The sequence below is a fragment of the Dama dama genome, chromosome 20, assembly GCF_033118175.1.
Source record: "Dama dama isolate Ldn47 chromosome 20, ASM3311817v1, whole genome shotgun sequence".
Lineage (NCBI taxonomy): Eukaryota > Metazoa > Chordata > Mammalia > Artiodactyla > Cervidae > Dama > Dama dama.
In genome coordinates this window covers 116,861,688-116,882,684 of record NC_083700.1, presented here as the reverse complement: position 1 = coordinate 116,882,684, position 20,997 = coordinate 116,861,688, and the positions used below count along the sequence as shown (strand labels likewise).

Here is a 20,997-nt window from a genome sequence, read left to right as displayed (position 1 = left end):
CCCGCGGCCTGAGGGGGTGGGGCGGCACTGTGGCACCCCCTCTGCAGAGCGGGCTGAGACCTGGCGCACATCACTCTCCCCACCCCAGGGGCCCCGGGATGTCCCCAGCGGGCAGCCGGCACCCACATAAAAGCCCAAGGGTCTGCGGTGAGCAGAAAGGGGAAGACAGGTGTGAAGGAAGCGTTAGCACGGCCTGGAGTCTCTAGAGCCCATCCGAACTGGAAGGGAGGGCCCAGCTCTGTCCCTGGCCCCCAGCCACCAGCCACGGTTCACCAGTTCCCTCGGAGAACCCAGGCCCAGGGACACGGGCATCCAAGCCCCTGCATTGCCTGTTCAGCGGCACGGGACAGGGCGCCTGGGGGCCATGGAAGGAGGCCGCCCCCCCCTCCACATACACACTCACACACACACACATGCCCTGGTCACTCTCTCAAGCATTTTAATGTTTTAGTTAGATGCCAGCTTTTTAAAACATGGAGATGTCGCATAAGAACCTGCTTCCCTTGAAAAACCAGCCTCTCTCCCCAGCTTCCCCTGCACACCCACCCCGGGTGGGCAGCTGGGTGGGCAGCTGGGTGGGCAGCCCCGCCCACCAACCCCGCCTCCAACAACACACAGCCAGAGCCCCTCTGGAAAGGAGACCATAGAGTCCAGGCTGCCAGCTTTACTGGCAGCGTCAGACTCTGCACGTTAAACAGTCTTCTGGACAGACAAGCAGACGGACTGTTTCCAAAGTTGTCTGTTACAAACTACATGCACTTTACATTGTGATAAATACCCCCAATTTTCCCTCCAAAAAGACAGTGCTGGTTGATGCTCCTGCCAACCTCAAAGACAAAAGTAACTGTCACTGAATCTCCATGGCAGTTTCATGCTCTTGGTTACCGTGCAGCTGAGAACAGCCCACTTCCACGGTGCCGGCTCTGTGGGCAGCAGTGACGGTCTGACACCGGCTCGCCGGAGACAGCCCGCTCGCTTGGTAGTAAGAGGCCTCCATACTTCCTGCTTATCCTAGATTCACTCGCTTGTTCACATCAGCTGAGCAGGGATTGTTTTCTCTGGCGGTTGGCAGATGTGCCTGAGGCTCAGGGCATTGATGGGATTTGAGTCTTTATTTTTATTTTAGTTTATTTATTTTTGGCTGCACTGAGTCTTTTTTAATGTTTATTTTTATTATTTATTTATGTTTGTGCTGGGTCTTCACTGCTGCACGAGCTCCTCTCTAATTGCAGTGCACGGGTTTCGCATCGCAGTGGCTCTGCTTGTTGCAGAGCACAGGTGCGGGGACCGGCGAGCTTCAGTAGCCGCAGCTCACAAGGTCAGTAGTTGCAGCCTCCAGGCTCTAGAGCACAGGCTCAGTAGTTGTAGTGCCCGGGTTTAGTTGTCCTGTGGCATGTGGGATCCTCCTGGGTCAGGGATCATATCTGTGTCTACTGAATTGGCAGGTTTTACCACTGGACCACCAGGAAAGCTGGAGGCTTTCTTTAAATCAGGGTCATTTTTCCCATTTTTGTTTGGCTATCAGCTCTCACCCATGGCCCGTACACCCCTTCCCGGATTCCTGTCAGGTTGGCTCATCTGGGATCTGAGTCCCTGTCTCCTCTCTCCCTTGCAATTTCCCTCTTTGCATTTTCCTCTGGGTGGAGGATGGAGGAACCTCCTGGGGGCGGGGGAGGGGAGGGGGCAGAAGAGGGGAGGGAGGGGGGCATCTCCTGCTGACCTGGATCTCTGGCCCATCCTGCATGGACTCTGTTCATTTTATTCTGTTTCTAAATATTGTCACTTATTCTCAAATTTGCTGCAGTATATCCCATATTCTTACTGAAAATTTATTCTTCATAAGTCCCTCCACTCAATTGTGTCCAAGTTAGCTGCTGCCTGTTCTGTGGGTGAGAGTTCCCCTTCTCTTTGAAGTGCTGATTCTCTTGAAAAGTGTGGACATGTCTGAACCCAGGAGCACCTGAGCAGGTGCCAGGGTCCTCAGGGCTGAGGTCCCCACGTGGAAGGAAGGGGACCCCAGAGCCAGACAGACAGGCAAGGCTGAGCCTCTCAGCTGAGTGTGAAAGAGCAGCTCTGTTTCTTGGGTAGCCCAAGGGCTACCAGGTAGCCCACTTTTCTCAGGCATAGGGCACATGGTTCTGGGTGTGTGCACCCCACTAACCACTGGGCCCCCAAGCAGCCAGGGATTGCATTCTGCCAAGCAGGCATCTTCACTCCCTCCACACAAACCACAAGAAAGGGGACCTGGAAGCCACCCTCCTCTGGGGTTTCATCCAGTGCTGTCTCCACGGCAACCAAGGGTACAGCACTCCCCTCCCAGCTCTCCGGCAGGTCTCCTCCTCCATTCATCTTTTGGGGAGGTTGTCACAGCTCAGAGTTGCAGCACATGCTTCAACCTGTGCTCCAGCTAAACCATTTGCCTTGTAAGCAGTTCTAACATTTCTCAATCCAAAACCGTTCTTCAGTTGGAAATAAGCCTCATACAGCCAAAGAAGGAAAACCGAGCATTCCAGACCCTTCCAGACCCAGGTCCCCAGGCCCGCCTCCAGAGTGTGGGGTGCTGACAGTGTCTCAGTGCCCAGGGTCATGTCCCCATGGCTGGCAAAGTAGGGGGAGCCGCTCTGAGCTCCAGATTCCTTTCTTCTGATGGAAGATCTCTCACTTTCCCACCTGGTAAGATGTTTCTATCTGGTGAATCTGATGAGCAGGCTCACATCCTCAGTTCAGGTGCGATGGTGTCCTATATTTCGGGTCCTCAGTGGAGAGATCACCTCCGAGAGGATGGATCATGGGTGGTCTTCGTCCTGAGGACTGGTGGTCTGGCAGGGCCTGGGCACCCCAGGTGCCCCCAGGAGACCCCTCGGAGCCTGAGGCAGCGCCCAGGGCCTTCCAGGGACAATAGGAGAGGGCCCAGCCAGAGTCCACTGTGCCGTCCCTCTAGGCCTCCAGGAAGGCGATGTTCTTGGGGGGCTTGTCGGGGAACTGCAGGGTGTACAGGTGGGCCATGTACTGGAGCTCGGGCATGACCATCCGCTGACACGTCTGCAGCGTCTGGTTGTCCAGGCCCGGCTTGAGGTTGTAGCCCAGGATGTCCGCCCTGCCTGACTGGTAGGGGCGCAGTCGGAAATCGGTGATCTGCGACTTGTTCTTGGGCTCGCTGTCCTGCAGACACAGGGCGGCCAGCTCGCGCCGCCGCTCGCGCAGCCGCGCCACCTCGGAGCGCAGACGCCGCGGACTCAGCTCTGCGCGCAGCCGGGCCCAGAAGGTGCGGTTGAAGTGCTGGTAGAGGCGCCAGTCCAGGGCGCACCAGTGCTTGGCGCGCTCCTGGCCTGCGGGCGACAAGCTGGTGACGCTGTGCCGGCTGCGCGAGTTGAGCTTGAAGGCCACCACGTCGTCCAGCCGCCAGCGCAGCAGGCGCCGGAGCAACACCATGGACTCATCGAAGTGCTCCGCGATGAGCAGCAGCTGGAAGCGCCTCTCCACGTCCAGCAGGCGCGCGCGCACGTAGTCCTCCTCGGGCGGCGCGTCGTTGTCGAAACCCAGGTCGAACCACATGCTGTTCCGGGCGTAGGCGTTGCTCAGGCCCAGGCTCTGGTTATAGTAGGTCCACGGCGAGGCCAAGAAGGCGTCCAGGCTGGTGACGTTCCTAAAAGCGGGGACGTGGCTCTTGTAGTAGACGAAGGAGGACTCCAGCTGGAAGACGGGGTTTCTGAGGATGGAAAAGTAGAAGGTGTCGTTGGGCATGACTTTCTGCACCTGTTGGGAGACAGAAGGGGAAAGGGCTGGTGACCCTCTGGGCTCCTTCGGGGGTGGTCCCGGGGGCAGGTGGTGCCTCCTCCCTTGACCCCACCCTGCAGCACACCTGAGCCTGCCCCCGGCCCCCCACCCAGTCCCCTGCATCCAGTCCAGGCCACCTGGCTCCTCTGCCTGCCACCCTTCACCAGCATCCAGAACGACCTGAAAACCCCTGAGTCTGGCTACGCCCCGGCCCCCACTACCTTCCTCGTCACCCCTGCTAAGCCTTTGAGGAGGAGGTCAGAGAAGCCCCCAGGAGGAGATGCCCTCTAAGCTAAGACCCGAATGACCCAGAGAAGGAGCCGTGAACACGTGAAAAGGGCCTGCGGAGGGACGAGCTGGTGAGTCTGGACCCAGGAGGAGGGGGAGAAGAGGGGAGAAGGCGGCAGACGCCGGTTCCCGCTGCTGACTCAGAGAGCAACGCCCCCGGGAGCCCCGGGACCCCGCCCGGGAGCCACGCCCTCCAGGAGCCCCGCCCCCGGAGCCCCGCCCTCCAGGAGCACCGCCCCTGGAAGCTCTGCCCTCTGGGAAGCCCCGCCCTTATTAAGCCCCGCCCCCATTAGCCCCGCCCCCATGGAGCCCAGCCCCGGGAGACCCGCCCCGGAAAGCCCCGCCCCCGCGCACCTCTGGCGGGTTGAACCTCAGGTGGTTGCACATGATGTTGAAGCGCCGCCTGGGGCCGCCCTGCTCCGCGCCCTCCACGTAGCGCGCCAGGAAGAGCCAGGGGTAACCGAGGTGGAAGCGGCCGCCAGCAGGCAGCGCCGCCGACAGGTTGTGCGTCTCGGCGAAGCGGAAAAGGATGTTGAGCACCGTGCTGCTGGCCGTCTTGTGCGTCTTAAGAAACATGACGTTGGTGACGGGGGGCCCGTCAACTTGGTCCCCGAGTTGGCTGGGGGAAGAGTGCAGCGCCGTGGGCCGGGGATCCTCGCGCTTGCCCAGCCGGAGAGATCCCAGCCCCGAGACCCCTGAACCTGGAGGCCCGCAAAGCTGCTCCACCATCCACGCTTCCCTGACCCACACTCCCTGAGCTGGAAACACCCCAGCCCAGCCCCGCCACTGTGCCCCCTCACCTGAGACCCCGCCCTAGCTGTGCCCTTCCAGTGGTTGCACCACCCGCTCCCACATACTGCAGGCTGCTCTCCCAGGCCCTGCAGCCCTCTGCTTCCCAACCTCCTGCCTGGCTCTGAGGGCGCCCAGCATGGCTCTGCCCTGTGACCCAGGCCATATGACCAGCGGTGCTTGGCTGGCCCCTCATGCTGAGCGGGCTGACTCACCGCCGGGCAAGACTGGACGCTGATGCCCACTCCCGTGATCTCAGGGTGGCACCCACCCAGTTGTGGACACCAGCCTGGAGCTACAGGTGCCCACCCTGCCCCAACATAGGACCCCAAAACAGGGCTGGTGAGAGTGACCCAGGATGGTGGAGACAGGGTCCCGAGGCTAGTGCCAGGCCTAGGGGGTAGGCAAGGATACCCAGGAACTTTAGCACTTCCCCTCTTCTGTGGAGATCAGCCAGGCCCAGGGCTGGAGGGCCATCCCAGCAGCCAGGCTACGGCACTGGGGCTGGGTAGCCATCGGGAGGACCCTGGGCTTCACAGAGGCCATACCACCAACCAGCAGGGGGGCAGGGGTCCTGACTCCCCGACCACTAGGGGGTTCTAACCACCCCAGCCCTGCCTCCCGGTTACCCTCTGCACACAGCAGCTCTGCCCAGGGCACCCCCAACCTGGCCCAGATTCAACCCTCCCATATCCCTCCCCGGAGTTCTGGGCAGCTTACAGCCCATGGGAGATACTAGGAGGCCCCCAGGCTGGGTGACCACAGGAAGAGCCCCTCCTCCATTGCAGAGGGGAGGCTGAGGCCTGGAAGGGAGGCGTGGCCTGCCACAGTCACAGGCAGGGCTGGGTGCCACTTGGAGTGGGGCATGCTGGGGTCCCATCCCAGTACTGCTCGGGGAGCGGGCAGTGCCCAGATCTCAGGCCACCCAGTGGAGGACTCACGGCATCAGCAGCCTGACGTCCACATGCATGACACCGGCGAGCAAGAGCACAGCCAGGGCCAGGAGGAGGAGCACGGCCCAGAAGCACCTGTGGGCAGAGGACCCCTTAGCACTGAGTACAGGGCCCGGAAGGAGCCTCTGCTGCCTACCCCCTTCCCTACCCGCTCCACCTCCCCAGCGCCCGTGTAATAGCTTGTGTCCAGCACCTACTGTGCGCTGGCCCGTGGGGGCCCTGGGGTGGGGGCGAAGCCCAGGATGGGCCTGAGTCATCAGACACCACCCCCACTTCACTCCCTGCACTGTCCACTGCTCAGAAGCTGGGAGAAGCCAAGAGGGGGACCTACTCCCTGGGGGGGGCGGGGGCAGTCAGAGGTGAAAACAGGTCTGGGGACCCTCAACCCTGAGCAGGGCACCCTGAGAGACGGGCCTGACTGAGAGCCCTGAGTTCCAGCCTAGGGCCCGTGAGGGCAGGGGGGGCCTGCCTGGGTGCAGGAGCTGAAGGTGGTGTAGGCAGGGGTCCTGGGCCAGAACTCACAGGGAGAGGCAGTGAGCAGATGAGGAGAGACAGGCAGGGACTCCCTGTCCTACCATCTCCTGGCGGGATGAAGAAGCTGCAGTGGCTCAGCCGTGAGGGGCTCCTTGCGCCGCACCACCCGGAGGGCCACTTTGTACTGAGAAGGGGGAGGCCCAGCCAGTCTCAGCTCTGCTCACCATCTGCAGGCCTCCCCAGACTTACACCCCAGCCTGTGCTCGCCCTGAACCCCCACTGGGGTGTGCAGAGGCATCGCAGCCTCCAAGGTCCAGACTGGCTCCAACTCTGCCCTCCAAACCCAGCCTACCCCCAGGGAGAGCAGCTCCTTCACCTGCTCTGGTCCATTTGCGCCCCCTCCCGCCCCCCCGCCACCTTCTGTCCTGATCCACGCTATTCCCGAACCCTAGTGGCCTGGCTACCCCCTCCTGTGTCCCTGCCCCGTGGTTCATTCCCCCTCAGCAGTCCAAAAGACCCTTTTATTAAAACATCCGAAGTGCTCAAAGTTTCTGTGGTGGCTCAGACGGTAAAGAATCGGCCTGCAATGCAGTTTCGGTCCTGGGCTCAGGAAGATCCCCTGGAGGAGGGCATGGCAACCCACTCCAGTGTTCTTCCCTGGAGAATCCCATGGACAGAGGAGCCTGGCGGGCTACAGTCCATTGGGTCTCAAAGAGTTGGACACAACTGGGTGACTAACGCTTCCATTTTCTTTCAACAAGCCCAAACCCTTGATTAAATCCCATAATTGAAGAGCCTCCTGTGCTAAACCCTTCAGGAGAGTGCAAGTCTTTCCAGCCGGTCCCCAGGCCCCAGCTCCACCCCTACCCTCCAGCCATTCCACTTCCTCCTGTTCCTCAAACACCCAGCCCCAGGACCTCTGCACTCAGGAGGCTTCAGCAGCAGACTGTCTACCCAGTTTCTGCACGAGCCGCCCCCCACTTCTCTGGGCTGTGGGCAGGGGTTCTCCCAACCTCCCTGCAGCTCACCCTGCCCCTCATATCTCACTGCCACCTGAGCATGCCACAATTGCATCTGTCCCTTTGTAGTCTGTACTGCCCACTGGGCTTCCCTGGTGACTGAGATGGTCAAGAATCCTCCTGCATTGCAGGAGACCTGGGTTTGATCCCTGGGTTGAGAAGATCCCCTGGAGGTGATAGTCACTCCTCTGTCCATGGAATTCTCCAGGCAAGAATACTGGAGTGAGTTGCCATTTCCTCAACTCACTCCAGTATCCTTGCCTGGAGGATACCCACGGACAGAGGCGCCTGGCGGACCACAGTCCATGGGGTCTCGGAGAGTTGGACAGGACTGAGCGACTAAGCACACAGCAAGCTCTGCCCGCTGTCAGGTAAGCTCCTCGGTTTCTGGAAGGGCAGCTGGCACGTGCGCGGTGCTCGGCTCGTGTGTGCTGAGTGAGTGAGTGAAGCCCAGCACACATCCCACCCCCCACCGCAGACCTCCTGGTTTGAGTTGGCTTGGGGTGCCGAGGGAGGGGAAACCACAGGGTGGGAACGAGATCGGAAGCAAATCTGTTGAGTGTGAAATGTCCTGAGACACCAAGAGGAGGTGCCCAGCAGTGCTGAAAAAGGAGTCCGGAGCTCAAGGAGTTGCCAGGGCCAGGACATGCATTCACACATCAGCATAAAAAGGCCTGGCGTGCTGCAGTCCACGGGGTCACAAACAGTCAGACACAACCGGGTGACTGAACAACAACAGTAAAACCCATGTGACTTGGAACCTCAGCCGCAGGAATCAGAAAACAATGGCAGACTCCCCTCACCAATCTAGAAGCTTGGGAGAGAAGCTGCTGGCTCTGGCAGACTCAGCCCCATCACACTGAGAAAACTGACGTCTCTCTCCCCATGCTCGTGGCCTGATAGTCACAAGATGGCTGCCAAGTTCCAGCCATCACATAAACATTTGCATCAGCAAGAAAGTAGAAAGGACAGGACCAGTCATAATAAGGAACCAAAAGCCTTTTAGAAGCCTCTAGCAAACCTCCTCCTCCACCTTGGCCAAAATGCAGTCACATGGTCCCCCCCAACTGCAAGGGAGTGCTGAGAAAGCTTCACTTAGTGTTTACGGCTTCTGTCCTGGGGGGCACAAGGAGAAGGTGGTGGCTGTCAGCCTCAACCGTGTTTGTGTAAATCCATGGAAACGGTGGGCTGCAACCTGGGCCTAGCTGGGTTTGCCCATGGAGGCAGGCACACTTCTGAAATACAAGTGAGCTTCTCGCCTGTGGCCCGGCCGTGGCCCTGGATCCAGGGGGCCCAGCCTGCAGCAAGAACAGCCCCCGAGTCAGGCCCCTGTTTAGTCCTGACGCTCGGGCTGCAGGCACTTCCTGGACGTCTGGACGGAATTCACAGCCAGGCGGCCCTGGCCCTGCCTGCCTCCTGTGGCCTCAGCAGGGTGTTGGCAAAGCCACCGTCTCCGGGACCTGGGTTGTTCCCGGGCGTTCGCCACGGCCTGTGTACAGTGCAGGCACCGCTTGAATCCAGGTGCTTTGGCCCTGATCTTCCAGTGGGCAGGCCCCTGTGTGCTGCCAGGCAGGGGCCCATCGGGACCCCTCACTCAGCTGGAACACCACCCCCTACACATCACCCACTCCTTTCCTTCTTGCAGACAGGTGCAAGTCAGGAAGGCGGGGCTCTGTGGCCTCTGCTGAGACCCCTGCCCCCAGGACACCCGGCGCACGGCCCAACCAGCCCGGCGCAGGAGGGATGCTGATGGCTCATCAGAGCATCCTGACCTCTCAGGGGTGGCAGGCCTGCATGTGCTCCCCTCAGCCTTGCTCTGAGCTCCCAGGAGGGGCCGCCCAGCCAGGCACCATCTCCAGGACCGACCGGCGCTGACCGCCTGCCCCCAGGCACCAGGAGGCTTCATGACTGCCCTTCCCAGGTTGGTTCCGAGGCTCACGGCCCTTCCCCCTGAGCACCCTCCACACCACCTGCCCCCTGCTGGTGTCAGGGCCAGCTCTGAGGCCTCCTCTCGGGCGGATCCAAGGGAAGGGTGAGTTCCAGGTGTCCCCGCGTCTGAAAGAGGAGTAGGTCCCTCCTGGGCCCGCGTCTCCACGCGGCCTGTGTCCCCAGGGCAGCTGGTTCCTCAGGCTCCAGCGACGTGGAGCAGCAGCGGCTGGGACCAGGAAAGCCTCCGGGGGTAGTGGAGGGCCCGGCGGGGCTGGAGGGGACGAGGGGCCGCTCCGTGCGGCGGTCAGGTCCCAGGTGAGAGGGGCCGATGATGCCCCTGCAAGCAGAGGCTGGCACAGGGAGCAGAGCCGGGAGGGAGCTCCCTGACTGCCTGGGGCCCCCGCACAGCACTCTGCGGGGACAGGGCAGGGGCACACGGGGGAGGAGCCCGGGAGGAAAGGGCAGCTGGTGGATGATGCCGGACAGCGGGCAGCCAGACCCCGGCCTCGCAGGAACCTCTCGACACCCCCCCAGATAGAGACTCAGAAGTGGGCTCACACTGGCTGCAGGGCCGCCCCGTGAGACCCCTCTGGCCCCCTGGCCACAAGCGGGGTGCAGGTCCCCACCCCCCACTGTGCTCTGGGGCAAGATGGCCGGACCCCGCACCCAACAGTCTCAAAGCTTCATGTCATCCCCCAAAGAGGGTTTTTAACTAAGAATTCAATTTTAACTCATCTTCCCACGGAAGCACATCATACGGTCATAGCAGGACAATTCTAAACAGTGTCAGGGAGCAGGGGCCTGCCAGGTGCTAGGAAGGGAGGGGACCGCAGGGCAGGGAGGGCGCCTGATGCCGTCCGGGGCAGCGAGCAGCCGGCCACCCATGGACAGGCTGCTGCGCAGGACTCCCAGCCGGCTCCGTCCATCAGAGGAAACCACTCAGAGCCATGAACGCGGTGGGCCGGGCGGGCGCTCCCTCCCTCCCGGGGCGCACCGCCTTTCAGGACCTCAGAGTTCCTGCCCAGCACGGACGTGTCCAGGGACTCACCCCTCCGCCATCTCAGGTTCTGTGATCTGGACACACACATGGCGGGGAGTCCCACACGCTAGGACACGGTGAGGAAGCCCGGGGCTCGCGCAGTGCACCCCGCGGCTGGCCCAGCTGGGGAATGAACAGGAGCCGTGGGCTGGCGGCCTCCCCATGGGACAGGGCAGGGAAACCGCCGGGGGCACGGGATCCAGGGCGAAGGCCCAACAGCAGTCACGAACTGAGAGATGTCCAGCGGGACAGGTCGGGGAGAACCAGGCAGGAGCCAGCAGCCCCGCTCGCAGGGAGCGGAGGTCCGGGGCTGCTCCGGGAGGGGGCGCTGGGTGGATCTGGGCCCAGCGTCGCCTTCCCCGGGGAAGGGCCCGGTCCGTGCACCCAGGGGCTGTTTTCTCTCTAGGCTCTCGAAAGTGTTTGCTCATTTTCATCACCTCAGTCCTGTGCCCCTTGTGTTTATTTCAATCTCCAGTTTTTATTGCCACTTAAATGAATTCACATTTCATTTCTTGGTCCTTATCACTAGAGTAGAAAAAGCTTTGTTAAAAAAAAAAAAATGTGCCTTGTATCCAGTCAGTTCCAGCCACTGTAGATGCCTCTGGCAGCCGAACGCTAGCGGTCTGCTGTCTGGTGTGACGGGGCACTGCCCGGCTCGCCCTCTACACCTGCCTGCTGGCCTGTGACCAGCCACATCACCAAGACAACCCGGGTCTCGCTGGAAAGAAACAGGCTTAAAAAAAAGAAAAGAAAAGAAAAGAAATGGTCTTTAGGGACCACAGCCTGGGGGCTGGGGGTGCTCGCTGCTCCGGGATGTTGTCAGTTGCTGGGTCCTCTCAGTGGACACAGCTGGGAACTCCCCGAGTTCACACCCACACGGCCAGCTCTGACGCAATGGTGTGTTCGGTGGTGTTCACTCACTCAGTCATGTCCAACTCTGTGACACAATGGAGTGTAGCACGCCAGGCTTCCCTGTCCTTCACTGTCTCCCGGAGTTTGCTGAAACTCATATCCATTGAGTTGGTGACGCCATCCAACCATCTCATCCTCGGTCATCCCCTTCTCCTCCTGCCCTCAATCTATCCCAGCATCAGGGTCTTTTCCAGTCAACAGACTCTTCTCATCAGGTGACCAAAGTATTAGAGCTTCACCTTCAGCATCAGTCCTTCCAGTGAATATTCAGGACTGATCTCCTTTAGGATGGACTGGTTTTATCTCCTTGCTGTCCAAGGGACTCTGCAGCACCACAATTTGAAAGCATGAATTCTTCTGTGCTCAGCCTCCTTTATGGTCCAACTTTCACATCTGTACATGACTACTGGAAACACCATAGCTTTGACTAGACGGACCTTTGTTGGCAAAGTGATGTCTCTGCTTTTTAATATGGTGCCTAGGTTTGTCATAGATTTTCTTCCACGGAGGAAGCATCTTTTAATTTTATGGCACAGCCACTCTCCACAGGATTTTGGAGCCCAAGAAAATAAAGTCTGTCACTGTTTCCATTGTTTTCCCATCTATTTGCCATGAAGTGATAGGATCAGATGAGATGATCTTAGTTTTTTGAATACTGAGTTTTAAGCCAGCTTTTTCAGTCTCCTCTTTCACCTTCATCAAGAGGCTCTTTAGTTCCTCTTCACTTTCTGCCATTAGAATGGTATCATTTGCATATCTGAGGTTACTGATATTTCTCCTAACAATCTTGATTCCAGCTTGTGCTTCATCCAATTCAGCATTTTGCATGATGTACTATGCATATAAATTAAATAAACATCGCGACAATATATAGCCTTGATGTACTCCTTTCCCAATTTTGAACAGGTTTCTTAGGAGGCAGGAAAGGTGGTCTGGTATTCTCATCTCTTGAAGAATTTTCCAGTTTGTTGTGATCCACATAGTCAAAGGCTTTGGCATAGTCAATAAAGCAGAAGTAGAAGTTTTTCTGGAATTGTCTTGCTTTTTCTATGATCCAGTGGCTGTTGGCAATTTGATCTCTGGTGCCTCTGCCTTTTCTAAATACAGCTTGAACATCTGGAAGTTCATGGGTCACGTATGGTTGAAGCTTGGCTTGGAGAATTTTGAGCATTACTTGCTAGCGTGTGAGATGAGTGCAATTGTGCGGTAGTTTGAACATTCTTTGGCATTGCCCTTCTTTGGGATTGGAATGAAAACTGACCTTTTCCAGTCCTGTGGCCCCTGCTGAGTTTTCCAAATTTGCTGGCATATTGAGTGCAGCAGTTTAACAGCATCATCGTTTAGGATTTGAAATAGCTCAGCTAGAATCCCATCATCTCCACTAGCTTTGCTAGCAGGGATGCTTCCTAAGGCCCTCCTGACTTTGCATTCCAGGATGTCTGGCTCTAGATGAGTGATCACAGCTTCTCAATGACCCTCTTGCTACTGCTTCCTGTCTCCTCTCTTGCACCAGAGCCTAGTCTCAGACACAAGCTGGGGGAGTCTGAGGCACTGCCATCACTTTCTGCTCTCCACACACGCCCCCTTAAGGTCAAGCCGTTGTGGCACATGCTTTGCCCTCCCTCCAGCCTTTTTTTTATATTTATTTATTTGGCTGCATCAGGTCTTAGCTGTGGACATGGGATCTTATGTTGCAGAGCATGGGCTCCAGAGCACACAGCTCAGCAGTTGGGTCGCACGAGTCACGGCATATGGGATCTCAGTTCCCCAACCAGGGATCCAACCCACGTCCCCTGCTTTGGAAGGTGGATTCTTTACACTGGACCATCAGGGGAGTCCCTTGCTCCACCACTTGCATCTGCTACCATACCTGGGTTTCCAGACATAATGTGAGCTTCTCCAACCCCCAGCTGCCTAATGCTCCCTCATGTCCTCCTGACGAAGGACTTGAGATCCACCTGAGAGAGGCTCCCAGGAACCAGCAGGCAGACAGGCTGAGCCTCCGTAAGCTCGGGACTACGCTGGACCAAGTGTAGTATGCTCACATGCAGGGCGGGGCTGCCGGGAAAGGATGCCCACGTCAGCCCACAGTCACCACCCGTGGGCCCCAGGAGGGTGGCCGCAGAGGCAGCGGGAGACGGTGTGGCAGCCGAGGGGCCAGGCCCCAGGGTCTGCTCGCTGCACACCTTCCCCAAGCCCCAAAGGGGTGCACTTCTGGAAGGCCACGCTGTGGTCACAGGGTTCCCGCACCGCAGTCAAGTCGCGTCGGCAGAGCTCACAAGACCCTCCAGGGAAGGCAGCTTGTCACTAGAGCCTGAGCGGTTGGTTTCTTTTTTTAAATTGAAGGATAATTGCTTTACAGTGTTGGTTTCTGCCATACATCGACCATGAATCAGCCACAGGGCTACACGTGTCCACTCCCTCATGAAACTCCCTGCCACTCCCTTCCCCATCCACCCCTCCAGGTTGTCACGAGCACTGGCTTTAGGCTCCCTGCGCCACACGGCAAGTTCCCACTGGCTATCTACTTTACACGGGGTTTTATCATCCCATATAGTTAGAGTTTAACCCCAGCTGGACGAGGCCCTCCTGGGACATTAACGGGCCTGGCTTTTCCCCTCAGTCTGCCCCAGGCCTGACTTTGTTCTGACACATAAAACTCCCTTCAGCAAACACTGGGTGTTTGCTGGCCCCTTCAGAGGAGCCGCACTGAGCACCTCTTGGAAATTTCTGCTATCTCATTTACAATAACCCCTTTGGCCTTAAGGAAACAAGTTCTCCACAGTATTGCAGTGAAAAGGAGAAAAGAGTAATGAGTTTTTCTCTCCTTCCCTGAAAACAAAGAAACAGAGAATAATGAGCAGGCCTGATCACTCCTAGTTTTCACTTTAACTGTTCCTAATCTGTAGTCAACATTCAAAAAATGAAGATCATGGCATCCAGTCCCATCTCTTCATGGCAAATAGATGGGGAAACAATGGAAACAGCGAGAGACTTCATTTTGAGGGGCTCCAAAATCACTGGAGATGGTGACTGCAGCCATGAAATTAAAAGATGCTTGCTCCTTGGAAGGAAAGCTATGACCAACCTAGAAAGCATATTAAAAAGCAGAGTCATTACTTTGCTGACAAAGGTCCACATAGTCAAAGCTATGGTTTTTCCAGTAGTCATGTGTGGATGTGAGAGTTTGACCATAAGGAAAGCTGAGAGCTGAAGAATTGATGCTTTTGAACTGTGGTGTTGGAGAAGACTCTTGAGAGTCCCTTGGACTGCAAAGAGATCCAACCAGTCAATCCTAAGGAAAATCAACCCCAAATATTCATTGGAAGGATTTATGCTGAAGCTGAAATTACAAAACTCTGGCCATCTGATGAGAAGAGCTGACTCATTGGAAAAGACCCTGATGCTGGGAAAGATTGAAGGCAGGAGGAGAAGGGGACCACAGAAGATGAGAAGGATGGGTGGCATCACTGACTCGACAGACATGAGTTCAAGTTAGCTCCGGGAGTTGGTGATGGACGGTGAATCCTGGTGTGCTGCAGTCCTTGGGGCCGCAGAGTCAGAAACGACTGAGTCTGAACAGCGATGACCTGTAACTAAGTTTGCTTTTCGGCCTTTGACTCTGCAAGAACGATTTCTGCACCTATTAACTCTATGTAACACATCCTATATCTGGTGCTCACCTTTACTGCACGCTCTCTCTCTCTCTCTCTGCAGACCACCTCTTGTAGTTTTTCTCATTTTTTGCATTCAGAAAGAAGGCCATAGTTCAATACACAACATAGTTCAAGACCCAACTACCCAACATCAACCTACGACTGCTTCCGAAACAATGCAGGAGGAAGAAGAATACCAGATCCTGATGTCCTCGTCCCTCATCACCACTCCAACTGTGAGCCCTCATCTATGGGATCCCCCGACTCCTCGTGGAAGAGGGCACGAGCCTGTTCTGTTCTGTCTCCCCGCACTGGTTGAGGATTAAAGCCACCTTTCTATTTCCTCCAAACTCTGTCTCTGTTTTTTTTTTTTTTGTTGTTGTTGTTGTTTGGCTTCGGTGGGCAGAGAATCCAAGATTTTTGGTGGTAACAACAGCAGCCCAAGAACAATAATGTCTTCAGAGAAATCCCTCATTTCTAAGGAGAGGCTCTTCCTTTGCAGAAGACCCTCTGGTCCCAACACCCGCGGAGTCAGCAGGGTGTGGGTGTGGGGTGGGATGGGCAGTCCGCCCAACAGGACTGGTGCTCAGGGAGCCACTTCTGGGGCTGGCAATGGGAGGGCTGTTCTGCCCGTCAGGGACACAGGGTCCCGGGCATTTGCCATCTGTCTTGGGGAATGGAATCCTGTATAGCCGCAGCTGTTAACCTTTGACACTCCCTGAAATGAGGCACTCTGCTCCAGGAAAACTGGTGGAACAGGTCTTTACATAGATATTTTCAGAAACTGATTTTATGAGCCCCAGTCTTGCATGTCCTCATCTTAAGAAATCACTAAATCCCTTCATGGTGACATCAGCTCCTCATGACTAGCAGAAAACCTTTTGTAAGATAAGCGCTTGATTTCATGAACTCCTCCTTCACCAAAGTCACACACATTGGCCTCCCCCCCCCCCCCACCCACCCCCCCCCCCCCGCACTGCCTCTTTGGAGCAGTCTCACAGAGCTGTCTGGGGTGCTGTCTCCCAGGCTGTGGTCCTCATTTGCCCCAAATAAAACTTAACTCACAACTCTCGCATTGTCCATCTTTTTTAAGTGAACATTGAAAAACCGCCTCCCCAGTCTGCCTCACAGTCCCCTCCCCCTGCCCCAGGGAGTGCTCACAGACCCTCACCCTTAGGGCCAGCTCAGCGGCTGCACAACTTTGGGGAAAGCGTGGGGTATATGAATTACATGTCAATAAAGCTGTTTTTAAAAGGCAAATAATAAATAGAAATATTTTTGGAGAGTTCAGGGCTAAAAAAGTCACCTTTTTCAAAAATCACCTTTTGAAAGTCAATAATTGTAGAATATTTAAATATACCTGAAAATTATAAACCATGTAACACCACTTCCTGTGCTGTTGATTAAAGAGGCTTCCTGTGAGGAAGGACCGTGAGGACCTGACCACTCAAACCAAGGGTTCTTGGTGAAGCCCCTTTCTCTCTGGTTTGGCCCAAGTCACTCAATAGGAAGACTGCCAAGAGCCCCAAGCCTCCTGCATGTGGAGCCCAAGTGTGGGGGCTCCGGGCTACAGCCAGGTGGTGGCCTCTGCCCTGCTCAGGGACAGGGGTTTCCTGGGGTGGCCAGGCGGCCAGCACCCCTCAGGGTTTGCTATTAGGGTCATGGAGCGTGGGCTCAAAAGTGGCACCAGCCAGCCCTGCAGCAGAGAGGCCGGAGCTGATGGGGCCGCCGGGCGGGGCACTGCTCCCGTTCCAGTGGGAGCTGGCGAGGGGGAGCTCAAGGACCCTAGCCCCCAAGGCCCAGGTGAGCAGCCGGCTGACTGCTGAGTGCCCCAGGTGGGGCCATTCAGGGAGAATTCTGAGCATCTGAGTAAGAACCAATAAAAGATCTGAAATTATGGGTAATAAACAGTCCGAGGACACCCCATCTCCAATTCAAGGAAGTTCTCCAGAAGGACATCTGCCCACCACTCTGTACTCAGCCAATTTTACCCAGAATCGAGAAACACGGCGCCCGACGAGATCCAGCGCCACAGGCAGAAGGCTCTCGGAGGCCCAGGGCCACACCTGGTCATCTGCCCCCCTCCTCGGTGATCCCGTAGCCTGAGGGACGCAGGAATGAGCTGAAAAGGGCCAGCCTCCCCCCGCCCCCCCCCCCAACACACACAGACACACAAGGTCAAAGCCTCCATCTGTCCTCCTGCTTTTCCAGAACAAAATTTCCTTGGCTGATCCCAGGGCCCAATCCAGGGCTCCCATGTAGGATCCAAAGTGGCCACATAAACACACCCACAGCGGTCACCAGTGGTGGTCTGTCCATCCATCATTCCTTCCACTTGTCCTTGCTGAGCCCCAAATGCCCTACTGGGTGTGGGGCCAAGCCAAGGAGGTAGGTGCAATGGCAGCATTTAATTAGCAGGGGCCAAGGATAAGACTGAACTTACAAGACTTCAAGGATAAGAGGAGGCAGGCTCCCTCCTCACAGATAAGCCCTTGGCTGGGAAGGCTTCATCCTCAGGAAACCAGACCCTGCCCCCCTGCCCCAGCTCGGCTGTTTGAGAAGAACAAGGAGGTGCTGGCCCCCGCTGCCCACCCCCACCCCCAGACACACCAGCAGGAGGTCTGGCACAGGGCTGCCCAAGGTCTCCTTGGGCCTGGGAACCCTGTGATCAGGATGGGTGAGGCCGTGGTCCAGTGAGTCCAGGGCAACAGCCATCTGTACAAAGTGAAATAAAGTCGCTCAGTCGTGTCCAACTCTTTGCAACCCTGTGGACTATAGCCTATCAGGCTTCTCCATCCATGTGATTTTCCAGGCAAGAGTACTGGAGTGGGTTGCCATTTCCTTCTCCAATCTGTACAAAGATCAAACCAAAAAGAAGGGACGGGGCCCAGATGTCCAAACTCAACATCCCCCACATAGAGAGAAGGAGTTGGGGCACCCTCCACCCAGGGGATCCTGCTAAGACAGAAAGGAAAGTCTCCCTGCCACTGCCTGCAGGGTGCGACAGAGAAGAAACGTGGCCAAGACGCCTGTCCCCTCAGCCAGTCCCCAACTGTCACCGCCCACCGAATCAGGAGTGACGGGGCCTTTCTTTGGCCGGAATCTGAGGCTGGCAGGAAGAACCTTGCAATTTCTGCTTCTTCTCCCTCAACACTGTCCTGAGACGGCACCCCCCAGGAAGCTGCTGTGCCACTTTCCAGGAGGGGAAACCCAGATGCCGAGCCCCAGGAGTGAGAGGCGGCCAGGGCCTTCCAGCCCCACGGCCGTCCAGCTGGGCACAGCTGCTGGTGGGGCAGGGCGTTGCCAGGGATGCCACTGAGCCCAAGAGATGGGTCAGCATGGCCTGGCGCAGCCGGGCCTCTGGGGGCTGCTTACGGGACTGCTGATGTGAGGAGAGCCCAGGGCGGCCCGCCTGACCCCAACAGGGCCCTCTGAGTCCTTCCCCCAACGGGGCTGCTTCATGCTCTACAACCTGGGGGTGTTTCCTCACCTCGGGTGACACCACATTTGCCCTGAAGTCAGTTCAGTGGGTCACACCCTGAGAGCCGGAGGTTGCAGCCAGCACTCTTAGAGAATAGTGTGAAATAGAACCAAACAGAACAGAAAGAAAAGGATAGATGTAGAAGAGAATAGGTGTAGATATAGAATCTAGTAGATACAGAGTCAATAAGTATAGACTTGTTTAGGCACTAAGCTGTGTCACTCTCTTTTCGACCCCGCGGACTGTGGCCCACCAGGCTCCTCTGTCCATGGGATTTCCCAGGCAACAACACTGGAATGGGTTGCCATTTCCTCCTCCAGGGCATCTTCCCAATCCAGGGATCAAACCCAGGTTTGGAGGCGGATTCTTTATACCACTGCATCACCTGAAAAGCTCCAGATACAGACTGGCAAAGAATAAATGCAGACTAGAGCAGACTAGACAGTATCTGAGAGTGTGGGAGGCAGCATGGATGCGGGGAGACGTGTTTCAGACAGACACAGCACACGGAGATTCAAGTTTGTCCCAGACAGCGATGCTGCGCGCTTTCTTCCCCCGGGTCGCCATGGAAACAGGTCCACTCTTCTGCCCAGTCACCATGGAAACAGTCCACTCTTCCTCATCATTCAGTTGCCATTCTGCCTCCGTCACCTCATGCTCAGACCAAAGTGTCCCCTTGTCCACTGTAAAGCGGACTGCAAGCATTCTGGCCGGCCCCCCTCTGGACTGTTTCTGGCCCCCATCCAGCCCACACATGGCCACCGCAGCTCTGCAGCAGGAGAACGTTGCCAGACGCCCTGCCCTGTCCCCTATCCGCCTGCACGCCCACGTGTACTGTTTACCCACCCTAAGAGCTGGCCTGAGGCCAGGAGAATCACCCAGCCCCCACAGGGTCACACAGCCCCATGGGGTCACAGCCTTCTATGGGGTCACACAGCCCCCACAGCCACTCCCTGGTCCCAGCACCCCAGAAGATTTTTGTCTCAAGAAGCTGATCTCAAAAAAACCACAAACACAACTTTCCAAAGACCTGAAGCCAAGGCGTGGAGTTGGGGGACCATTCCAAAGGCTCCCATACAGTCAGGGGGATTGATGCCCCAACATCTCAGGCCAGGAGGCTCACCCAGACCCCTCACCCTGCCCAGCAGAAGAAGTCTGGTCTCCATTCCTGGGAGCCCATCTGGCCAAACAGGCCACCAGGCTCCCCCAGCCCTCACTTGTCCCCTCGTCCTTGTGGACCCCTGGGTGCCCCCGGCCCACACCTCTCCCCTCCATCCCCGTGAACCCCTGGGCTCCCCCGACCCATGCCCGTCCCCTCCATTCCCGTGGACCCCTGGGTTCCCCTGGCCCACGCCCATCCCCTCCATCCCCATGGACCCCTGGGTGCCCCCGGGCCACTCTCGTCCCTTCCGTTCCCGTGGACTCCTGGGCTCCCCTGCCCACGTTCATCCCCTCTGTCCCGGTGGACCCCCGGACTCCCCCGGCCCATACTCGTCCCCTCGTGCCCGTGACATCCAGACGTGCTGCAAGGCTGAGCCTGCTGGTGCCCTGTCCTGGGTGGCAGGCTGCCTCTCTGCCCACAGGCCCAGGGCGCTGACCAAGAAGATGGGCCCCAGGCGTTCCCTCAAGTCAGAGAAAACCAACCCGAAGTTCTCGGCCTTCAGGACCACCAAGTGTGAACCTGCACACAGCCCTTCCCCCCCGAGGTCTGCACTGCACCTGCAAGCCTGGGATACCCACAGCAGCTGCCCAAGCCTTCTGTCCCAACAGCACCCATGGGACCCACCCTTCCATCAGGGCCAGGACCGCCCGCGGGATCCAGTTGGGACCCCAGATAGTGGAGTGACACCCACCAGCCAGCCCTCCGGGGAGGCCCTGGGAAGAGGTTGGTCATGTCCCCCTGCCCTCGGGAAGCGGTGGCTGTGGGCTGAGGGGAGGGGGGCCCCGGAGGCAGAGCAGCCCCCCTCAGGCCAGGAGAGGATGGGGGTGCTTGCAGATGCCACGCCCCTCCCCTCCTGACCTCCACAGCACGGGCAGGCTCTAGGGCCCAGGGCCCGGCCAGCACCCTGAACTGCACAGGCAGCTGATTGGCCCTGAAGTGCCGGAGCTGGGTGGGGGACATGGCCAGCCCCCCAGAAGATGACCACAGGACTGAGGCCGGCAGAGCCCGACCCCAGCAGCTGCCCACCCAGGCCTCCAGCCCAGACACCAGATCCCCATCTCCTCTGCCCACATCCCCCTTATCCCAAACGCCCACGAGGCCCAGGACAAGACCTGGGACAAGGCTGGCCGGTCAGGAGAGGGGGGCTCCCCACTGCCTGAAATGAAGCCCATGAGGGTGAACTCAGGGCGAATGCCCGGTCCAGGGCGATGCCCCAGGAGGACTTAGTCCATCAGGTGCTCAGGCCCCCAGGACTGAAGAAGGAATCTGGCCCCTGTGATGACACAGCCCCCGCTTACCTCTGCAAGCCCCCCAGGGAGGACGGCATGCTGGCAGGTGGTGATCCGGCCTGGCCCCTTGTCCCACTTGGGCGGGAGGCCGCAGGGCACCAGCAGGGTGTGACGCTGGGCACAGTGGGAACTCGAGACGTGCACCTGCCAGCCTGGGGTGGGGCTGCGCCCGGCACCCACTCCTGAGCCCGGGCCTTCCCGGGGGAGGCCGGCGCCTGGCACACGCCCA

At 57.9% G+C, this 20,997-nt stretch overlaps 1 protein-coding gene across 1 annotated transcript; it reads right to left on the bottom strand.

Annotated features, from left to right (window-relative positions):
- Positions 1-465: 465 nt before the first annotated feature.
- GAL3ST2 (galactose-3-O-sulfotransferase 2) lies at positions 466-20,997 on the bottom strand. The gene is made up of 4 exons (XM_061120156.1): positions 20,778-20,997; positions 5,796-5,882; positions 4,420-4,684; positions 466-3,756 (listed from the first exon to the last, which is right to left on the bottom strand). Exons 1-4 carry the CDS (start codon positions 20,804-20,806, stop codon positions 2,938-2,940), a joined length of 1,200 nt encoding a protein of 399 aa, XP_060976139.1. The 5' UTR covers positions 20,807-20,997; the 3' UTR covers positions 466-2,937.

Coding starts and splice junctions, on each gene's coding strand:
- GAL3ST2 (XM_061120156.1), bottom strand. CDS start 20,806: ATGCCGTCCTCCCTGGGGGGCTTGCAGAG. Junction 5,883..20,777: donor TCCCTGGGGGGCTTGCAGAG/GTAAGCGGGGGC, acceptor CTCTGCCCACAG/GTGCTTCTGGGCCGTGCTCC. Junction 4,685..5,795: donor GACGTCAGGCTGCTGATGCC/GTGAGTCCTCCA, acceptor CTCTTCCCCCAG/CCAACTCGGGGACCAAGTTG.